This window comes from Phyllobates terribilis, unplaced genomic scaffold (genome assembly GCF_046119375.1).
Source record: "Phyllobates terribilis strain yellow unplaced genomic scaffold, ASM4611937v1 Scaffold_5__5_contigs__length_657084704, whole genome shotgun sequence".
Classification (NCBI taxonomy): domain Eukaryota; kingdom Metazoa; phylum Chordata; class Amphibia; order Anura; family Dendrobatidae; genus Phyllobates; species Phyllobates terribilis.
This window is the reverse complement of record NW_027362765.1, coordinates 524,004,455-524,027,494: the sequence shown is the minus strand read 5'-3', so window position 1 is coordinate 524,027,494 and position 23,040 is coordinate 524,004,455. Positions and strand designations below refer to the sequence as shown.

General features: G+C 41.3%; 1 protein-coding gene across 1 annotated transcript in view; it reads left to right on the top strand.

Moving 5' to 3' along the window:
- PPA1 (inorganic pyrophosphatase 1) overlaps positions 1-21,637 on the top strand; it is a 115,460-nt gene extending 93,823 nt beyond the window's left edge. The window contains exons 8-11 of the mRNA XM_073681430.1: positions 3,237-3,322; positions 11,274-11,343; positions 14,461-14,500; positions 21,244-21,637. Coding sequence (XP_073537531.1) covers positions 3,237-3,322; positions 11,274-11,343; positions 14,461-14,500; positions 21,244-21,275 — 228 coding nt within the window. The 3' untranslated portion in view covers positions 21,276-21,637. The remainder of the gene's footprint in view (positions 1-3,236; positions 3,323-11,273; positions 11,344-14,460; positions 14,501-21,243) is intronic.
- Positions 21,638-23,040: the final 1,403 nt, after the last annotated feature.

Genomic DNA, 23,040 nt, shown 5'->3' with positions numbered 1-23,040 from the left:
GGGCACACAAATCTCCAAGGGTGCCAAAATGTATGTATGCATGTATGTACAGTCCAAAAGTTTGGACACACCTTCTCATTTAAATATTTTTCTGTATTTTCAGGACTATGAAAATTGTACATTAACACTGAAGGCATCAAAACTATGAATTAACACATGTGGAATTATATACTTAACAAAAAAGTGTGAAACAACTGAAAATACGTCTTATATTCTAAGTTCTTCAAAGTAGCCACCTTTTGCTTTGATGACTGCTTTGCACACTCTTGGCATTCTCTTGATGAGCTTCAAGAGGTAGTAACCGAAAATGGTTTTCACTTCACAGGTGTACCCTGTCAGGTTTAATAAGTGGGATTTCTTGCCTTATAAATGGGGTTGGGACCATCAGTTTTGTTGTGCAGAAGTTTGGTGGATACACAGCTGATAGTCCTACTGAATAGACTGTTAGCTGCTTTTTTCTTGCCATAATACAAATTCTAAGTAAAGCAAAACGAGTGGCCATCATTACTTTAAGAAATGAAGGTCAGTCAATGTGAAAAATTGGGCAAACTTTGAAAGTGTCCCCAAGTGCAGTTGCAAAAACCATCAAGCGCTACAAAGAAACTGGCTCACATGAGGACCGCTTCTGAGGATAAGTTTATCCGAGTCACCAGCCTCAGAAATCGCAGGTTAACAGCTCAGATTAGAGACCAAGTCAATGCCACACAGAGTTCTAGCAGCAGACACATCTCTTCAACAACTGTTAAGAGGAAACTTTGTGCAGCAGGCGTTCATGGTAAAATAGCTGCTAGGAAACCACTGCAAAGGACGAGCAACAAGCAGAAGAGACTTGTTTGGGCTAAAGAACATAAGGAATGGACATCAGACCAGTGGAAATCTGTGTTTTGGTCTGATGAGTCCAAATTTCAGATCTTTGCTTCCAACCACTGTGTTTTTGTGCAACGCAGAAAAGGTGACCGGATGGACTCTACATGCCTGGATCCCACCATGAAGCATGGAGGAGGAGGTGTGAAGTTGTGAGGATGCTTTATTGGTGACACTGTTGGGGATTTAATCAAAATTGAAGGCATACTGAACCAGCATGGCTACCACAGCATCTTGCAGCGGCATGCTATTCCATCCGGTTTGCGTTTAGTTGGACCATCATTTATTTTTCAACAGGACAATGACCCCAAACACACCTCCAGGCTGTGTGAGGGCTATTTGACCAAGAAGGAGAGTGATGGGGTGCTACGCCAGATGACCTGGCCTCCAGTCACCAGACCTGAATCCAATCGAGATGGTTTGGGGTGAGCTGGACCGCAGAGTGAAGGCAAAAGGGCCAACAAGTGCTAAGCATCTCTGGGAACTCCTTCAAGATTGTTGGAAGATCATTTCCGGTGACTACCTCTTGAAGCTCATCAAGAGAATGCCAAGAGTGGGCAAAGCAGTCATCAAAGCAAAAGGTGGCTACTTTGAAGAACCTAGAATATAAGACATATTTTCAGTTGTTTCACACTTTTTTGTTAAGTATATAATTCCACATGTGTTAATTCATAGTTTTGATGCCTTCAGTGTGAATGTACAATTTTCATAGTCATGAAAATACAGAAAAATCTTTAAATGAGAAGGTGTGTCCAAACTTTTGGTCTGTACTGTATGTATGGGTCCCTTAGTCTGTTTCAGTAGGATCCACAATTATGGGGAAGACTGCTGACTTGACAGATGTCCAGAAGGCAGTCATTGACACACTCCACAAGGAGGGTAAGCCAAAAAAGATCATTGCTAAAGAAGCTGGCTGTCCAGAATCCTGTATCCAAGCATATTAATGGAAAGTTGAGTGGAAGGAAAAAGTGTGGTAGAAAAAGGTGTACAGTATAAGCAACTGCGATAACCGCAGCCTTGAAAGGATTAAGAAAAGGCCATTCAAAAATTTGGGGGAGATTCACAAGGAGTGGACTGCTGCTGGAGTCATTGCTTCAAGAGCCACAACACACAAACATATCCAGGACATGGGCTACAAGTGTCGCATTCCTTGTGTCAAGTCACTCATGACCAATAGACAGCGCCAGAAGCGTCTTACCTGGGCCAAGGAGAAAAAGTCCTGGACTGTTGCTCAGTGGTCCAAGGTGGTGTTTTCAGATGAGAGTAAATTTTGCATTTCATTTGGAAATCAAGGTCCCAGAGTCTGAAGGAAGAGTGGAGAGGCCAGAATCCAAGCTGCTTGAGGTCTAGTGTGAAGTTTCCACAATCAGTGATGGTTTGGGGAGCCATGTCATCTGCTGGTGTAGGTCCACTGTGTTTTATCAAGACCAAAGTCAACACAGCCGTCTACCAGGAAATTTTAGAGCACTTCATGCTTCCCTCTGCTGACAAGTTTTTTGAAGATGGAAATTTCATTCTCCAGCAGGACTTTGTTCCTGTTCACACTGCCAAAAGTACCAATACCTGGTTTAAAAACCACAGCATCACTGCTTGATTGGCCAGCAAACTCACCTGACTTTAACCCCATAGAGAATCTATGGGGTATTGTCAAGAGGAAGATGAGACACCAGACCCAACAATGCAGACGAGCTGAAGCCTATCAAAGCCACCTGGGCTTCCATAACACCTCAGCAGTGCCACAGGCTGATCGCCTCCATGCCATGCCGCATTGATGCAGTAATTGATGCAAAAGGAGCCCCGACCAAGTATTGAGTACATTTACTGAACGTACATTTCAGTAGGCCAACCTTTTCGGATTTTAAAATAATTTTTCATGCTGTTATAAAGTATTCTAATTTACTGAGATAATGACCTGTGTTTTCATTGGCTGTAAGCCATAATCATCAACATTAACAGAAATAAACACTTGAAATAGATCACACTGCTTGTAATGACTCTATATAATAAGTTTAACTTTTTGTATTGAAGGGCTGAAATTTTACTTTTTTTGATGATATTCTAATTTAGTGAGGTGTGTGTGTGTGTGTGTGTGTGTGTGTGTGTGTGTGTGTGTGTGTGTGTGTGTGTGTTATAATATTTTTGCCTGAAATACAAAGTAAATGTGTCATCTTTAACTTTAGGCCTTCTAGAGATTATTTCCTCTTCAACTTGCTTAACTGTTAATAATAGTAATTTTGACCAGGGATGCCCTAACTTTTACATGCCACTGTAGCTGTTTATGATAAGAATTTTTAATTGCGGTCTATGGATGCCGCTAGACCACGCGGTGTGCCCTTTTTTATGTATTATATTCTTTCGACAATTTTATGCAGGATTTTGCTATAGAAGTGATCAAATGTACCCATGCTCACTGGAAGGCTCTAGTCACCAAAAACACGGACGGCGGAGAAATTAACTGGTAAGTTCTACTTTTCTTCAACCTGCCATATGGGCGTGTAAGCCAAGGTGAAGTTTGAAGCTTTTGGACTCAAGTACCAAATACTGTACAGTTTACTCAGCTCAAGGATGAGACATCACAAACTACAGTGTTCAATGATGTCCTATTGTGACTGTATAGTACCACTATATGAAAAAGACAAATGCATAGATTTCCTTATCACAGGTACTTAATGAGTAATATTATATACCACCTCTCAGAGGGAACGTGCCCTAAGACGGCGGTCAAAAATATTAGAATACTCTACCAGGACTCTTACCCTGTTGGAGATTAATCCAGTCCGCTTGTGCTAAACAGAGCATTAAGTCCCTAGTCCTGTTAAATAGAATTTTAAAGGAATGTCCAGGATGTACATACTTTCTCTGCCTTTCAAAAAAAACTATTAGAATAAATGAAAAAAAAAAACAAACACGATTGAGCCCCTGCAGCTGATCACATGCTATGTACTCGCATGACTGCTGCAGCCAATAACTAGCTATAGCGATCTTGTGCTGTAGTTACAGGCATCACCGTTGAGATTACTGATTGACAAGAGCATTAATGTGGGTGAACGGCACATGATTAGCTGCAGGAAAGTAAATCAAGAATGGTGAGGGGTTAAAATATGAGAGTAATGTGTTGCTATTTTAAGGGTATGTGCCCACGTAGCGTTTTACAAGCGTATATGCTGCGGAATTTCCGCAGCATAAACGCTTGGTAATCCGCCCTCCATGGTCCCCAATGACAAGCCGCAATGTCAATGCCCATGCTGCGGATTTTTCCGCAGCTTTTATGCTGCGCTCAAAAATCCGCAGCATGTCCATTAATTTTGCGGACACGCAGCGTAATCGCCGCCATTGACTTGCATTGAAACGCATAATATCCGTGTCAGTACATTTGTACACACGGATATTATGCGTTTCTATGTGCGGATGGTACCCAAGTCTGGAGGAGAGGAGACTCATCCAGACCTGGGTACCATAGAAACTGTAAAAAAAAAGAATTTAAAATAAAAAATAAAGTTTATACTCACCTTCTGATGTCCTCCTGGTGTTTTGTCTGCTCCTTTCGGTCTATTGCAATGCTCCCGCTGTTGTGAAGGACCTGCCATGATGTCACTGAGTCATGTGACCCATCACATGGCTCAATGACGTCACCGCCGGTCCTTCACACCACCGCGAGCCGCCCAACACACTGGACGCGGCAGAGAGAACACCGGGAGGACACCGGAAGGTAAGTATAAACTTTATTTTTTTATTTTTTTTACCATTTTATTCTTTTTTTTTTTTTTTTTTTTTTTTAAGTAACTTGGTCACACTACTATAAATCCATGCCGGTTGCATGGATTTATATAGTGTGACCAAGTTGTCAAGTACTTTTCCAAGTGAATCTAAAATCGCTTGGAAAAGCGCTTGATAACCCGCATGCAGAAATGCATGCAAAGACGCTTGACAAACGCTTCTACCTGGCGGGAAAAACGCATGTAAAATCCACATGCGTTTTTCCTGACAGGGAGAAGCGTAAAAAATATGCAGCATTTCTGCATCGTGGGCACATAGCCTAAAGCATTCAGTAGTCCGGCCACGATCTTGTTTTTTGAAGGACCGAAGACTATAAACTATAATTATCTTAATTGTGCACAATTGTCTGCATAGATCCCAACAACTTCTGTGACCGTCTCATTCCTAATACTGTGTATAAATACATGCTATCGGCAGTTTTAGCTTAAAGGGAATGTGTCACCCCCCCCTGGGCGATATCAGACCTCTACTATGGCCATACCGGGTATAGAAAAGTAAATCTATACATACCTGTATGGCCCATAGTAGAGGTCTGATTGCAGAGAAAAGCACTTTAATCAATTCATTTTTCCACAGGCTTGGCGTCCGGGGAACAGGAAGAAATACCCTCCTATGTGCTTATTCCCCTAAATCCCAGCCTCTCTGCTTAATTACCATATCCCCCCCCCCCCCCTTCCCTGCACGTCCCTGTGACGTGCACTGTGCTCCCTGACCTCCCGGGCATGCGCAAAGAGCGGCTCGCATAGAGCTCACATAGAGCGTGCTTTGCTTCATCCCGGCCCCGTCTGCCTGTGCACTGCGCCGCAGGTTTCTATTGCACAGGCGCCGGGAAGTGACAGTGACACCGACACCCCACTCCCTCTCTGCGCCTGCACACAAGAAACCTGCGGTGCAGAGCACAGGTAGACGGGGCCAGGATAAAGCAAAGCGCGCTCTGAGCGACTTTTTGCGCATGCCCGAAAGTCAGGGAGTACAGTGCATGTCACAGGGCCCTGTAAGGGGGGAGAAGGGAATGATAATTAAGCAGAGAGGCGGGGAATAAGAAGCACATAGACGAGGATTGCTTGGCGTCCCCCGGACGCCAAGCATGTGGAAAAAGGAATTGATTAAAGTGCTTTTCTCTGCAATCAAACCTCTACTATGGGCCATACAGGTATGTATAGATTCACTTTTCTATACCCGGTATGGCCATAATAGAGGTCGGATATCGCCCAGGGGGTGACAGATTCCCTTTAAGGGCGTGTTCACACGTTGAGTATTTGCAGCAAAAATCAAGCAGGAAAATTGCAGAGCAAAATACACACACACACACACACACACACACACACACACACACACACACACACACACACACACACACACACACACACACACACACTTTTGACTTTTTTTTTTTTGTATACATTTTTGACTCTTTTTACTTACCTTATGATTTTTGAATTTTGTTAAAATGCTGAAATTGACGGGCTGCAGATTTGGGGGAAAAAAATGCTTTAGTTCAAATCTGCAAGGAAAAAAAAAATCAACACGTGCATTATATTTCAGAAATCTCATGTTGCTGTATAACGCTGCAAAAAAAAACAAAAAAAACTGCAAAAATGCAGCGTGTGAACAAGCCCTTGCCCTTCTACTGCTTATCCAGAGCTCTGCTACGACAAGACATAAGCTACTCCATATTGTGCTGCAGTAGCTGCTTAGGAGAAGCCATATTTTTTTTTTTTCTTCTTATATACTGCTATTTTCACCATATTCACCATATACTAATGGGTGGAAAAGGAATTAAAATTACTTAAATGATAGCCTGAGCAAAGTGCTGCTGAAGTTGCAGCCTCTACTTTGTGGTTCTGTACCCAAGTGGGACTACACAAATGTTTAAAAAAAAAAAAAGTTAAAATACGGTATTTAAAAAGCTGGGTAATGATGGATGTGGATAGCATATCCACAATATTCTATATTAGAATATTAATATCTCTAATAAAATGTGCTGAAAAAATATAGTATAATATATAAAATTAATGGAATGGGGAAAATTATATCTAAATAGATTTTTTTTTTAATTTAATCTGTTAAATCACATCTAGATCAGCTACCTGTTTTACACAAAGCACATCGCATCAAGGGCAGAGCTAGTGGACCTGCTGGTTGTGTGCACTGAGTGCCAGAAGAAAAGTCAGCATGGCTAGGTGTTCAGAGACCAGCTTTTGTCATGCCAAAATCAAAATAAAAATCCTTTTGAGATAATGATACAGGTGAAGGACACTAATACAATATGACCAGAAGATACAGACTATGGTCTCCCATCTGAAGAATATTACAATACCATACTCCAAATGATTTATTTGAACTCTTGTGCATACTAAATGTGTTATAAAGCCCACACTTCTGTATACCTGCTGACCTATGAAGGACAGGCCACACATATTTAACCAAACCATGGTTATTTTGTGGGTCAACATTTATTTTGGTGCCAAAAAAATCTTTGCCCCAGTTGACAAAAATCTTAGCTTCAACTTTGCAACTTAGTTCAAGGACGGTAATAAGTTATTATTCAGCATTCTGGTTGTATCTAGGTATTTGACTTTTCTGTACTAGACTGGGATCCAAGGGGTAACCTTTCTTCTTGCAGAAAGTGACATGTCAAGCCTGGCATGCCAAGGTGAGGAGACTTGAGTCTTGCAATGCTCCTCTGGGAAATTAAATCTGCAAATTCTCTTCAGAAATGAAGAGGACTAGAACTCTTGTGCCACTCACTGGAAGTAGCTATCCTAAAAGTCATTATCACCTGTTTGACGAGCCTTGCCACATGACTTGGGATAAAAGCCAAAACCATAATCTCAATTTGCAGACAGTGTTTCGGAGTACTGCTGTTGTAGACTGCAACCGTTCTCTAATTCATTAAATGATCCATTAGTGACTGCCATGAAAAGGTCTGTAATTAAAAAAAATAATCTTTATCCTCTTTATTTGCGTTGTTAAATATGGTATGCAGAAGAGTATATTAATTGTTTTGGGGTTTTTTTCTATAATTTAAGTCTTGATTTACTAAAATTACCTTTTAAAAGTTACCTTCATTTTGGCTACAGGAACTACCCTAGGAATGAATCTCTGATGACCTGATATTAAATTCCCTATATTGTCTTTGAAAACAAAATGTCCTTGAATGAGCATATTAAATGACAAGTGCTGGGAATAGGGCATGTTTTACCGATTATTCCCAAAGAAGCCAATCCATGGCATATACATAAAAGAGATTGTACAGGGAGCTTAGCCAGTCATACCGACCTGAGCGCTGGCTATATAATTGGCCACCTGAGCTTTGTTTGTTCTAATGGCTTTGAGGAAACGTCTAAGATACCGTTTCTATAGAATACAAGCTGTGACAAGACTGGTCGCACTGGAGCCATTTATTAAACTGTAGGTCCCCAGTAATGTGCTATAATGGCTCATACTATAAATTAAAATATGGAGCTCACAGAAAATCATTCTGTCTTCTCGCATACATTATACTTTTAAATTGCACAAGGTTATTCTAATTACTGACCCATATATTCACATTAAAACAACTCTTCATTCTACAACCTGCGTTTTCCTGCTGATATTACTAATGGTGGAACGGGAGGCCCCTAGCGGTGCCTGTGGAGTGATGAAGCTCCCATGTTTGCTCCCCTTTCCTATTTAGAGCCATTAATTTTGAAGGAGCCTTCAGTTCTCACAAACCTTCTTGGCTAGTTACTTGCGTACAGTGCGGGGAGTCTTTTGATCAGAAAGATATTTTGTGTGAGTGTACCCATGGAGTAATTTTTATAATCCTAAAGCTTTCATCCCAAACCTTCTGTAGGTCATAGCCACTTTCAGATGTGATTGATCATGTAGAGCAAAACTGAATAATGAAAGGGAAGGATTCTCTCTATATATACCCTAGTGATACTGCTTTCACTGTAGTATTACAGTGCCTTGAAAAAGTATTTATACCCCGTGAAGCTTTCCATTTTTTTCACATTATACCCACAAACTTAAATGTATTTTATTGGGATTTTATATGATATACCAATACAAAGTAGCAAGTATTTGTGAAGTGTAAAGGAAATGATACATGGTTTTCTAAATATTTAAAAAATATGAATCTGAAAATTGTGACGTGGATTTGTATTCAGCCCCCTGAATCAATAGTTTGTAGGACCACCTTTTGCTGCAATTACTGCTGCAAGTCTTTTGGGGTATGTCTCTATCAGCTTTGCACATCTAGAGACTTACATTTTTTCCCATTCTTCTTTGCAAACCAGCTCTAGCTCGGTGAGATTAGATGGAGAGTGTCTGTGAAAAAGCAATTTTCAAGTCTTGCCTCAGATTCTGAAAAGGATTTAGGTCTGGACTGTCTGGTCCACGCACACATGAATATGCTTTGATCTAAATGATCTAAACCATTTCATTGTAGCTCTGGCAGTAAGTTTTAGGGTCATAGTCTCGAGTCTTTTGCAGCCTCTAACCGTTTTTGCTCCGGGATTGCCCTTTATTTAGCTCCATCCATCTTCTCATCAACTTTGACCACCTTCCCTGTCCTGCTGAAGAAAAGCCTCCTCACAGCATGATGCTGCCACCACCATGTTTGATGGTGGAAATGGTGTTTTCAGGTTAATGTGCAGTGTTAATTTTCTGCCCCACAGCCCCCTGAGGAAGCCCACATAAAACATGTTGGGACTGTAGGCAGAGCTGATCCGCACAGGCTAATGATGAGTAAGATGATCCCTTCTATATACTAAGAGAAATGATTGTTATGCTTCTAGTATTTTAATCTGATTCTAGTAGTTGGACATGGTTATTTAGGGAAGTCCTGTTGATTTTATGAACTATAGTGATATTGATTACTACAATTTATGCATGTGCTTGATATGACCACATGGTTTATGCACTAGCACTTTATGAATTGATCCCTTAATTTTGGGAATATACCCACTATCTTGATCTTAATCTCGCATGAATGCATACAGTGATATTACTGCTCTGGGTGAATTTTTCAGTTTATATTGAGGATCTATATTGCCATTACCTGTTACTTTGCTGTGAATCGGCAGCCACAAACACCTTTGTCTTTGTAACTGGCTTTTACATTGTTGGTATGTAATATAGCCTGTTTCTTGTAATTGTCAAACTTTTTTGTAATTTTGAAACATTAGTGGACTTTACTCCCTGTTAATTGTAGGAATTACACATAGCGCTTTACATTTAGCCCAAAAAGTCTTACTTTGGTCTCATCTGGGTAGAGCATCTTCTTCCACGTGCCCTGGTCAGATGAGACCAAAGTAAAACTTTTTGGGCTAAATGCAAAGAACTATGCGTGGCCGAAAACTAACACTGCACATCACCTGGTGCTACACCATCCAAGTCTGCAGGGCTGGAGGAGATGGAGTATAGTGGAAACCCTGTTCCTCTGACTGTTGTTGACCCCGGTAATTAAACAATTACCTGTCATAATGTGGATAGGTGATAATTTGAGATCTTGGTGCTTTCCTTTAACCAGTGACCTGGTTTTGCCCCTCACACCAAGTTTTAGAAATACTATGACACTCCTGGTGCCACTAGTGTACTGAAGTTTCTATCGCTACCAGAAGCTAGAGAGCCTTGTTTAGGGGCCAAGATCCCCAAGCCAATTATTTGAAGAACAATGTTGTAAAATATAAAGAACTATTAGATACTGTTAAAAAAATAAATAAATAAAAAAATCCCCCAAACCAAAATGTTGTCCAGTGAAAACGCATTTTCACATATCCACAGGACACTCAGGAATGAATGGAGCACAATCCGCACAAGAGCACGACAGCTCTATTCTAGCAGGGATAAAAGTGCCCCATTCTGCCAATCAGTGCTGGTCTGAGCTGTCGTAACCCCACCGATCAAAAAGTTATCACCTCTCCTGTTTTCACTGGGCAATCCCCTATAATCTTTAAACCATTTTCCTGCCCAAAGACTAGGTCACAGTGCAAACATACCATCCAGGAAGTAGTGTATCATCTAGATATATCCACTAAATTAGGAATCCTATGCAGAACGTTGCTAGAAGTTCTTACCATTCATGTCAATATTGGATATGTGACTACATGTGCAAATAACGGATGGCATGCCTGTATATTCTCTATGATGTATAGGAAAATCAACTTTCCCTTAGGGTATTATAGAGAGAGAGAAGCGAATGTACACTAGCCATGTTTATAAGCGGCTGTGTTAAGGGGTTGTCCCATTTCAAACTTTGTTGCCATAGTGTTGCATACCTATAAAATGACAATCACAGGAGTTACCCATCTGTTAGGTCCAGCGCTGCCTCTCCATCCTGTAGATGTGATGTCACCATTGCAGATGATCAGCAAAGACTGGAGCAGCAGCAGGGAGGCAGCGCTGGACACGGGAAGTTCAGTAGCAGCTGTGATATTTTATAGCTCTGCACCCCATGGCCACAACATTTCAACCCAAACAACCCTTTTAAAATGTGTGGAAGTTCCTGTCTGAAATGAGGATTTGGTCTTGTTTGTAGTAAAGAAGGATAAACGCTTCATACACTTTGTAATATATACAGTATTTCTTTTGAGGTGCCTTTCTTGTATGAGATGGTAATGACATTTGAATCTTCTCTTTTTCAGCACTAACACCACGGTACATGAAAGCCCCTTCATTTGTAAGCCAGTCGAAGCTCAAGCCATCGTAGAAGCGGTGAGTTCGCAGCCCAGAACGCGACTGCGTATATGATGCTACATACTGATTGCTGTATGCATCTGGATATATAGCCTCATATGGATCCATATGCTTAAGAAATTAAGAAGACAATGAGGGGTTTTGTGTCTTTTTTTTTTTTTTTTTTAAGCCTTAGCCAAAGCTGAGGAAGGGGAGGGGAACCTCGGGCTATTTACGGTCCACAATTACCTTTTATCCGGCCTCCGGGCAGATTCCTGGGACCGCAGTGCTTGGGCCCGCAGCTGTGTTTTGACGGCCATCGGCACTTTAGTTTCTTCTTGCTCTGCAAGCATGCACACGCATAAGTGCTCACTACTGAATGCTGAGGCGCGTGCAAGGAGATTGTGTCCTGACACCAATGCCAGCTTCAAGACGTACTTTGCGAGTGGAGTTGGTGCACGATTTGTACGGCCCCCAAAGGACCCCCCTTCCTAAATGGCCCTTGGTAGAGAAGATTCCCCACCCCTACTCTAATACTCTGAGGGATTATCAGCCTTATGGACAACATTTGACCAACCATTAAATATGTAATGTGAAAAGAATAATTGCCTGCATATTGCACCCCTACTATGCGAAAAAGGCCTGCAGCTACTTATCTATCCTCTGTGTGAACAATGAGTGACGAGATCTCTGCATCCATGTGATTAACATGGCAGCGTTCATGTGATTATACCATGTAATGATATGCCCAGCACTTGCACAGACAAAAGCAGCAGCATCTCCTGTATTTGTACAAGTGCCAAACTCATGCAGAGATTTGGGCAGCCGAAAAGGCTTATATAATAATTGACTGCATTTGTTTCGATCTTATGGACATGCTGCGTCCATTGTTTACACAGCAGAAAGATGTACAGAAGGGCCCTTATTGGCACACTGTGATGTGGTGTAGTGGCTGCTATATGGAGGTAGTTATTCTTTCCCAATACAAGGTCCCAGTCCCGTGCATCTGCAAGTTGTTGTTTTTTTTGCCATAAATTGAACATTCGCTTTAACCTCTTGCCTATCTGTAAACATTGATTTCTGTCCCATTTATAATCTGTCAGCCACCACTCACACTTGGCTCTGTCAGCACTATACCGGTCCTTAAAGGGGTATTCCCATCTCCAAGATCCTATCTCATTATGTAATAGGTGTAATAATATTAGCAAATGCTTCAAATTAGAAATGTAGTGTAGTTTTTCTGATTCGCTATGTCTTTCCTCATGTGCAGGCATTGCAGGACCTTAGATATCCATGGTTACGTCCACTAGCAACTAGCTAACTGTCACTATATCCGTGGTCGTAACCATGGATACATAAGGTCCTGCAATGTCCTGCACATGAGGAAAGACCTAGCGAATCTCAGAAAAACCATACTACATTTCTAATTGGAAGTATTTTCTAATAATATTACACCTATTACATATTGGGATAGGATCTTGGAGATGGGAATACCCCTTTTAATGGCATTGAAGTGACCGTGCTGTTACTATATACACAGATGTTCTAGCATATGGTTAACACCCTAGATACTGTGGTGAATAGCAACCTTATCATTTAGGTGGTTAAATAGCCAGGGACCAGACAAGTCCAGCACCGCCCTTGGCTGGCTTCGCACTGCAGGTGATTGTCCAGGATTTTCTCCTAGTGAGAGACTGGTCAACCACCTAGAGCAGCTCTGGGAGAAACCGGCCAAAGGGGCACTGGGCTAGTCTCGTTTTCAGCTACAGTCCCTGGCTGGATCTTCTGACTATATTTTCTCTGAAATGCTGGCAAGTTTCAGAGAAAAATATACCTGGCAGCAATCGTGCAGCCAGGCTGCCATTCATGCTGCTCATGGTTTGTGCAGCATGAATCTGGTGACAGGTTCCTGATGCAGATGGCTGATAGTTGGAGCATTCTTAGAGATTTTGCACCAGAGCCTCGAGCGTTCCCTTTTTGGAATGGCTGTAGATTGATAAAACTGGACAGAAAACATCACAGAAATAGAGTAGCTTGTGTCACTTATGAATGACATGTACGTCAACACGTTGCAAAGCTAGCACACAATAGATGGCTGATTTAATTGTAGTACTTATGTAGCAAATGATAGAGCGTGCTCGCTTAGACATTGATGGAGTAGCCTCCCTGGCATCCAGTGTTTCAGCCTTTTGTAACATGGCATTGATGAAGCCTCTTTAACAACAGTTCTTCTAAATAAATGCCTAATCTCTTCGGAGCGGAGCTGATATAATGACTAGGTGCGCTGCACAGAGCCATAAAGCGCTTTACATTTTAATAATTTCAAGGTGATGAATAAACATGGCTCATCGGTATGGCTGCACGCTAATGTCTGCGGGGAATACAAGCTCTATTCTATGTACTAATGGGAATCACACAGCTTTCTATGACAGATGCACACAGGCTGGTAGATAGAAAACATGTAGGAGTCCTATCTACCAGCGTGCTAGTAGGTAGTTCTGCCCCATTAGCTCAGCTTGTAGGATGATGACAACTAAGACTAATCATGCTTTCGTCCTGCAATGCAAGTGATTCATCTTTGCTTGTTAGACACTGACCGGTTGAAGTACATATAAAGTGAATGATGCGTAGTTTTGACTAATATTGTTTTTTTAGGTGTCCGGTTTTGTTAAAGCCAGTAAGAGTGCAAAATGATAGAGCAATATCACCAAGCTGCTGATTTGTGGGCTCGTCCACCAAGTTTGGAGCATATACTCACTTAGAATATAAATACCTCTGTGACCCCCATGATCGCAGCACTGATCTGTGTCTCAGGCTTTTCTGCATATTCCCACCGATGGGAGGTAGACACTGATTCTTTACTTCCTGATACCCAGTGGTTTCCCATTTGGGAATATACTCAGAAAAAGCTTTGAAGCTAGAATCTTCATTTTCGCCTGCAACCCTTAAATCTGATATTTATAGCTTTATAAGCTCATCAGATCTACCAAAACCACATTCTCCTTATTTCCAATAGAAAAACACTAATTACTTCTCTTTGCAGGCTCCTGCTACTACTCTGATCCGATTTCAAACCTTACACATTTCATTTTTGATAGGAAATGTTTCAGCTTTGCAAATTTCATTGATGAAGCTTTTTTTTTTTTTTTTTTTCAGACCCCTCCATGTGGACCTGCCGGCCCCATCCCAGTAGATGGTAAGCAAATTAAGCTTTAGTTTATTTGGAGCAGCATGTGGCCATGCTGTAGTTTTAGTCTAAGGCTATGTTCACACATTGCGTGTTTTTTGTTCTGCAGCAAAACCTGATCTGTTGCCAGGAAGTTTGTTCAGGATTTTTGCTGCGTTTTTTTCACTTTCCTTTTTGTCTCTTTATGCATGTACATAAAGTTCAGTAAAAAAAAAATCTCTTCTGCTTTTGACACTAAAAAAACGCTGAAAAACCTGACACCAGTGTGTTTTTGAGGTGACCTGCTCTATTCTGCAAAAAAACATGCAAAATACTGATCAAATAAAAACCAAGCTGTGTGCATGAGATTTCTGGAATCTCATAGACTTTGCTGGTACTGTAAAACACAGCTGAAAATTTGCATAAAAAAAACTCCTAAAAAAAATGCTGAAAAAACACAATGTGTGAACATGGCCTAATAGTTTATTGTAGCTTCTTTTAAATGTATCTTTCTTTTTTAGATATGTCTTCTGATCCTTTCTGATATTTAAGATATTGGGTCATTTCATTGGGTTTTTAAAGTGCTTGGACTGAATTTTCATGATGGCAGGTTCTCTTTAATGCCAATCTGTACAAACACAATGTTATAGAGTAAGGAAAGCTGCGTAGATTGATAAGTACCGTATTTTTCAGACTATAAGACGCACTTTTTTCCTCAAATTTTGGAGGAAAATGGGGGTGCGTCTTATAGTCCGAATGTTGGGGGGGGGGGGGGGGTGTATATTTATGTGTGGTGTTGGTGGAGCGGTATCGGTGGAGGAGCTGAGCACAGGAGGCAGCAGCCGCCCACTGCAGCCTACACAGTCCCTGCTGCTAAAGAAAATGAATATTCACTGCTCCCCACGCCCATGGGGTGTGGGGAGCACGGAATATTCATGCTCCTTAATAGCGGTATACAGTGTAGCCACACCACGGCTCCTGCTGCTGCCGCTGGTTATCTCCTGTGCCCGCTGTTAAAGGGCATGAATATTCAACCTCTCTCCACGCCCATGGGCGTGGGGAGGGGGTGAATATTCATGCCCTTTAATGAGCGGGCACAGGAGAATAGCCGGCAGCAGCCACAGCGCGGCTAAGCTGTGTGCCAGCTATGAAGGAGAGTGAAGTCACTGCTCCCCGCGCACACAGACCCGGCGTGGGGAGCAGTGACTTCCGGCAGCTGATCTCTCCTTGTGAGCCGCGCATGGCAGTGACACCATGTGCGGCTCACATGGAGAGATCAGTGCGGGCAGACAGGACGCAGCGCTGGAAGAGAGAAGAAAGGTGAGTAGGAGTGTTTAAAATAAATAAAATAATGTGCAGCAGGACAGGGATTAGGGGTGCCAAGCATACCAGGATGTGAATGGGGACCACGTATAAAAGGAAGGGGGGCGGCATATATACCAGGATGCGGGATATTGTCAGAATTGGGGGACATTACCCCTATACCAGTGTCAGCAGAAGACCCCCCCCCCCCCTTAAAAGTGCATCATGACTACATTTTTTGCTTACATTTTTATTTTTTTATTTTCCTCCTCTAAAACCTAGGTGCGTCTTATAGTCTGAAAAATACGGTAGTTCTGGTATTTCCTGTGCTTTCATCATTTAAAGAAATAAAAAAAAAAACTTAATACTCATGGCAGTAGGGGAGATGTAAATAAGAACAAAAACTGTCCATTTTTGACTTGGAGACTGGTCCTCTGCTGTTTCTGGGATTGGCAGTCCTATCTGTGACTGGCAGCTTTCTTTGCGTAAGGCCACGACCCCACTATCAGTAATTTTTCTCAGGAGTGGGAGCCAAAACCAGGAGTGGGTGATAAATGCAGAATTGGTGACTTGTTTCTATTATACCTTTTCTCTGATTGTTCCTCACTTGGTTTTGGCTCCTGAGGAAAAAATACTGATCGTATACTGATAGTGGGGCCGTGGCCTAAGATTGCTTTCCTTCACTGGACGAAAAAGCTGACGTTTAAAGGGAATTTGTCAGTAGGATCAACCTCCAAAGCAGTTTATGTGGACATGTAGGTCATAGGAAGCTGAATAAAATGAGAAATCCACATTTTTCTTTAATATGTAAATGAGCTGTTAAATCTATGGGTCGGACACAGATCTCCCTGAGAATCTGCCTCAGTTTTTTTTTTTTAAATAAAAAGGGGGAGATACCATTGTGAGACATGTAGATCAGGAGAGCAGATGGTCGATCATTACATGTCACACTGGTAATGCCCCCTTTCATTTAAAATAAACTCTGGAGGTAGATTCTCAGGGAAATCTGTGTCCAGCTTGTTAATAAAAAAATAAATAAATAAAAAAAAAAATGTGGATTTCTCTAGAACCGTGTTCCCCAATTCCAGTCCTAAAGAACCACCAACAGATCATGTTTTCAGGATTTCCTTAGTATTGCCCAAGTGATGGCATTCTTGCCTGTCCAGATGATGCAATTCTCACCTGGGCCATACTAAGGAAATCCTGAAAACATGACCTGTTGGTGGCTCTTGAGGACTGGAGTTGGGGAACACTGGTCTAGAATAAGACGTCAGATTGCAGATATGAAGGTATCACTTTATTCATCTTTTTCTGACCTGCTTGTCCATATAGACTGCTTAGGAGGATTGATCCTACTGACAGATTCCCTTCAAATGATGAAACCACAGGTAATAATGAATCTTTTCTCACAAAACTATATAAATATCACCTTGGCTCACCCTAACTTAGGACATGATGCTTGAAAATTGGACTGTATTTTCATGGTAGCAGGTTCCCTTTAAAGTCTTTTGAATGTTGGCGTCCATACAAACACCAGTGATTATGAATAAACCATACTAGGAAAAATGTATCCCTAGAACACTGGAAAACCAGAACACAGCAACAGGGAATTTATGTGCTAGATCATCATTATATTAAAGCATATCAAATTTGATTTATAAATTTGGTAAAAAAAAATCATTAAAACTGCGCACAAAACGTTTGGGTGAGCCAAGCTAGAATGACTGGTGATGAGGTCATAAACTTAAGATGTCTCATGATATGTGCAGACAAGTTCTAGAATGCATCAATACCCAAATGTAACAATAGACTCCAGTAGAGCAGAGTAAGAGCAGGTGCAGACGACTGTATTTTCTCATCCAAGAGAATTTGATCAGCGTTTGACTTGTATAATTGACCGGAGTGTGAGCATAGTGTGATCCGATTCTCTCGAATGAGAAAATAATTTCTCCATCTTCTCCATTCTCAGTCTGTGGGCTCATTGACATGCATGGCCGAGTGTGATCCAAATATTGGATCAAAATCTACCATGCAGCTATTTTATTTTTTTTTTTCTTGAACCGTTGCAGTTCGAGGGGGGGGGGGAACAAATCTGACGTGCACAGCCTCCTAGTATTGTTCAGAGTGCGATCCGATGTTTTGTCAGATCATACTCTGATAGTAAATGCGCTCTTCTGCATCTGCCCTAACTATGTACCATAAAGAGAACAAAGTTATTCAAAGACAAGTGTCACAACAATAACCAAGGCACCCCCACCAAAACCCAACACTAGTTTTGTGTGTTGTGTGTCTTTTAATTACAACTTTATACAGAATTTATAAATAGAATAGGATATGTTTTAATATGTCCTTTCACATGAATTTCCTATGGTGTGAGTAGTGTAAAGGTAGTCATATACAGTCATGGCCAAAAGTTTTGAGAATGACACCAAAATTATATTTTCACATGATCTGCTGGCCTCTGGTTTTTATTAGTGTTTGTCTGATGTTTATATCACATACAGAAATATAATTGCAATCATATTATGAGTACCAATAGGTTATATTGACAGTTAGAATGAGTTAATGCAGCAAGTCAATATTTGCAGTGTTGCCCCTTCTTCTTCAAGACCTCTGTAATTCTCCCTGGCATGCTCTCAATCAACTTTTGGACCAAATCCTGACTGATAGCAGTCCATTCTTGCATAATCAATGCTTGCATTTTGCCAGAATTTGTTGGTTTTTGTTTGTCCACCCGTCTCTTGATGATTGACCACAAGTTCTCAATGGGATTAAGATCTGGGGAGTTTCCAGTCCATGGACCCAAAATCTCTGTTTTGTTCCATGAGCCATTTAGTTATCACCTTTGCTTTATGGCAAGGTGCTCAATCATGCTGGAAAAGGCATTGTTTGGTGCCAAACTGCTCTTGGACGGTTGGGAGAAGTTGCTCTTGGAGGACATTCTGGTACCATTCTTTATTCATGGCTGTGTTTTTAGGCAAGACTGTGAGTGAGCCGATTCCCTTGGCTGAGAAGCAACCCCACACATGAATGGTTTCAGGATGCTTTACAGTTGGCATGAGACAAGACTGGTGATAGCGCTCACCTCTTCTTCTCCGAATAAGCTGTTTTCCAGATGTCCCAAACAATCGAAAAGGGGATTAATCAGAGAAAATTACTTTGCCCCAGTTCTCAGCAGTCCACTCCCTGTACCTTTTGCAGAATATCAGTCGGTCCCTGATGTTTTTTCTGGAGAGAAGTGGCTTCATTGCTGCCCTCCTTGAAACCAGCCCTTGCTCAAAGAGTCTCCGCCTCACAGTGCGTGCAGAAGCACTCACACCAGCCTGCTGCCATTCCTGAGCAAGCTCGGCACTTCTGGTAGTCCGATCCCGCAGCTGAAACAGTTTTAAGATTCGGTCCTGGCGCTTGCTGGTCTTTCTGGGGCGCCCTGGAGCCTTTTTGACAACAATGGAAGCTCTCTCCTTGAAGTTCTTGATGATGCGATATATTGTTGACTGAGGTGCAGTTTTTGTAGCTGCGATACTCTTCCCTGTTAGGCCATTTTAGTGCAGTGCAATGATGGCTGCACGTGTTTCTTTAGAGATAACCATGGTTAACTGAAGAGAAACAATGATACCAAGAACCAGCCTCCTTTTAAAGTGTCCAGTGATGTCATTCTTACTTAATCATGACTGATTGATCGCCAGCCCTGTCCTCATCAACACCCACACCTGTGTTAATGGATCAATCACTAAAACGATGTTAGCTGCTCCTTTTAAGGCAGGACTGCAATGATGTTGAAATGTGTTTTGGGGGTTAAAGTTCATTTTCTGGGCAAATATTGACTTTGCAAGTACAGTAATTGCTGTTAAGCTGATCACTCTTTGACATTCAGGAATGCAAATTGGCATTACAAAAAATGAAGCAGTAAACTTTGGAAAAATTACTATTTGTCTTATTCTCAATATTTTTGGCCATGACTGTACAGTATATCACAAAAGTTAGTACATACAGTACCTCACATTTTTGTAAAGTATATTTTTTCCTGTGATAATGCTGAAGATATGACATCTTCACTTAGGGGTGTACTCACTTTTGTTGCCAGCGGTTTAGAAATTAATAGTTGTGTTGATTTATTTAGAGGGCACATCAAATTTACACTATTATACAAGCTGTACACTGAATACTTTACATTGTATCAAAGTGTCGGATCTTCAGTGTTGTCCCATGAAAAGATAATAAAAGATTTACAAAAATGTGAAGGGTGTACTCACTTTTGTGATATACTGTACATTAAAGTCAACGAAACCCACTGACATTTTTAATGGTCTTCCCAGCGGAGGATGTCCTCAGAAAGAATAGGCCTGTTAGATTTCAACATACTGTATCCTTTTGTTCATTCCCAGAGGTGGCTGACAGCTACTTACTCCCCTTTCCGAATTGAGAAGACATGCACACTTGGTAGAGCATGCATGTTGTATGTGAGGGGGCCATACATGACCTGTTTTGCCAACAACTATTGAATGTGTATGGCCTAATTGTGCTATACCCTATTAGCATTACATTTTTCTATCTCTGCGGTACTTTAAGTGAACAGAGCTCTTGGTACGTTCTTAATTGGGTTGACACATGCATTTCTTGAAGTACTTGTTTTGTGAGAAAAAACCCAATTAAAATCTAATGGTTGGTTTTATTGCGACTAGCACAGAATTCTCTAATGAGACCATCTTCTGGACCCTAGTTAGCTGAAGGATGTCCTAACCTTCACATTTTACTATGCCTATAATAATCTAAAACCCATTGTGTTCTGTATTTGTATACATTGTAGCCTGATACATTTGTAAATATTATTTCGTTGGGGCTCTAAGTATTATACAATATAATCAAATAATCCATTGGAAATGTCTAGAAGCGCAGGGGCCGAGTCTTAGCGAAGAGTTTGCTGGAGTATGATGCACCGAGTTTATTAAGAGGTGCACAGCACTTAATGAATTTGGCTCATCTTCTCAGTGACCTGCGCCTCCGTTATGTCATGCCAGAAATGCTTTTCCTGTCAGAGCATTTCTGGTATAAAAATCGCCGGCAGAATTTGATGGACGGCCGTAGCCACGCTCCGTCCCAGCATCTCTCCAGCTCCGAACATTTTGTCGGAGTTGCTTCAAGGTGACATGAAAACGCCTAAGGTTCCAAAATTTGTGTGCAAAAATTTTGCGACTTTTCAAAGCATTTCGCGCCAGTTTTCTGGCATAAAAGCTTGGATGACTCACCCCCATTAATGTTTTAAACAACATTTGTAACATTTTGCATTTTCGATAAGTAATTTTAAAATGAAGAACAAGGTAATTAAAAGCTGCAATTATCAGGTTTGGAAACAAAGGCAATGCTTCACTCATGCACAACCGATACATTTTGTTTCCTTGTGACTGATGAAAATGTTCTTTTCGTTTTTCTCTCGCCCACCGGCTTTTTTTTTTTCTCCTTTTCATATGCAGTGGACAAGTGGTACTATTACCAGAAGAACTAATTAACAGGTGAAGACCTCTCCCTATTATTGCATGCCTTTCCCTAGGCGATTTGATCGGCACCATAGAGACAATATCGACAGAACAGACATGGCCATGTAAACAGAAGCCACGGTAACCCTGTCAAGTGCTGGACGATCTTATGTAGAGCGGAGTGATGAGTACAATTAAGCTGCTACAGCCACAAATGGGTTACTGTTAATGGCGCCGACATTATCTTCATTGTGCAACAGCAATTTAGGCTTCTGTTTTAGCTCTCGCTAGTTTTATAAAAACATACCGCAGAATTGGCATGCTGAAATCTGCTAAACCTCTGAGTAGGTTCCTGTACAATAGAAGCAAATAAAGCTACTTTGTTGATAAATTCTGTTTTCTTTGTCTTCAATATGAATAAAGTGCTCATCATTTGAAGAGAAGGATTTTCCATTCTGACTTTATTTTTTTCTTTATTACATGCAGTAGGGTACACATAAATCATGACCTTCTGCCCACTCTTGGCAAAAAAAAATAAAAATTATAATCCTCATCACAATACCAGTTGAAAATCATGAAATATTTTAAAGTTCTTTTTTGTTTAGTCTTTTTTTATTTTATTTTTTTTTTTGTGACGACTTTCATCATTTTTATGAGCACAGCTTACAATAACATGTTTTTTACCATGCTATTTGAATGAAGAAGAATAATAAGCTTACAATGCCAGCTCCTATGGCCTTCAGAGCCGTGACCTAAGCTAGGCTTGCTTACAGGCTAGAAATAAAGAGGAAACCAAAGAGAAAGTTTTAAAGTCAGTCCAAAGTTCAAAATCAAGTCTACTTTTTAATCCATAAACCACACTATCTGAGTAACTGGGAACTGTTAAAGGGAACCGGTCACCAGGTTGTTCCCATTTAAAGTAGGTCCAGCACCTTTAAGCCCTCATATACAGCATTCTAGGATGCCTCCTCTCTACTTGCTTTTGCCGTCCTCCTTCTTGCTTCGTGTGGATGACTCGTCCTGCACAGGCACACTTCTCTCTGCCCTGCTGAGGGCAGCACATAGTATTGTAGTGCGAATGTGTCGGCACGTTTTCACCTTTCCCCACGCATGCAAACTACAGTACTTGGCAGGGCAGAGAGAAGTACGCCTGTGCAGGTGTGCAATGCCATGGACACTGGTTACGTAGTATGCGTCATCCAGGCACCGGACCAATACCAGAGACTCCCATCGGACCATACCGCCCCGTAGGGGAGTATAATAAAAACTCTTCTTTTGTTTCATGGGGATTGAGGACATATATACAGCATACTAAAATGCTTTAACGAAAGGGTAGTTATCCAGCAACTCGTGAAATTGACTTAAAAAATAGCCTTTATTTTGAAAAAATTAAAAACATGAGACCATAGTGCAATTAAAAGCATACAGAGGCTTGCACGTTTCGGATACGTAGATCCTTATTCAATGCTGTAACAGAGGACTTACAGGAGCTGGCCCTACTTTATATTGTAAAAACTTGGTGACCGGTTCCTTTTAAAATGGTTCTCCAAGAATGAGATAAAATGGTGTCCCTGATATAATTAGAACTACAGCCAGTCCATGCCTCAGACTGAAGACATGTGTAGCACCCTGAGGATTCGGCTGCTACAGGGGTATTGCACCTCAACCCAGAGGTGTGATATTCCACTCCCGGGTAAGGATGGAGTGTGGACCTGAGCTCGGTAGGCTGCATGCACTACACACATCCCATTTCCGAGGAGCAGACCGACGGTACTCCCACTTAGAAATGTGCAG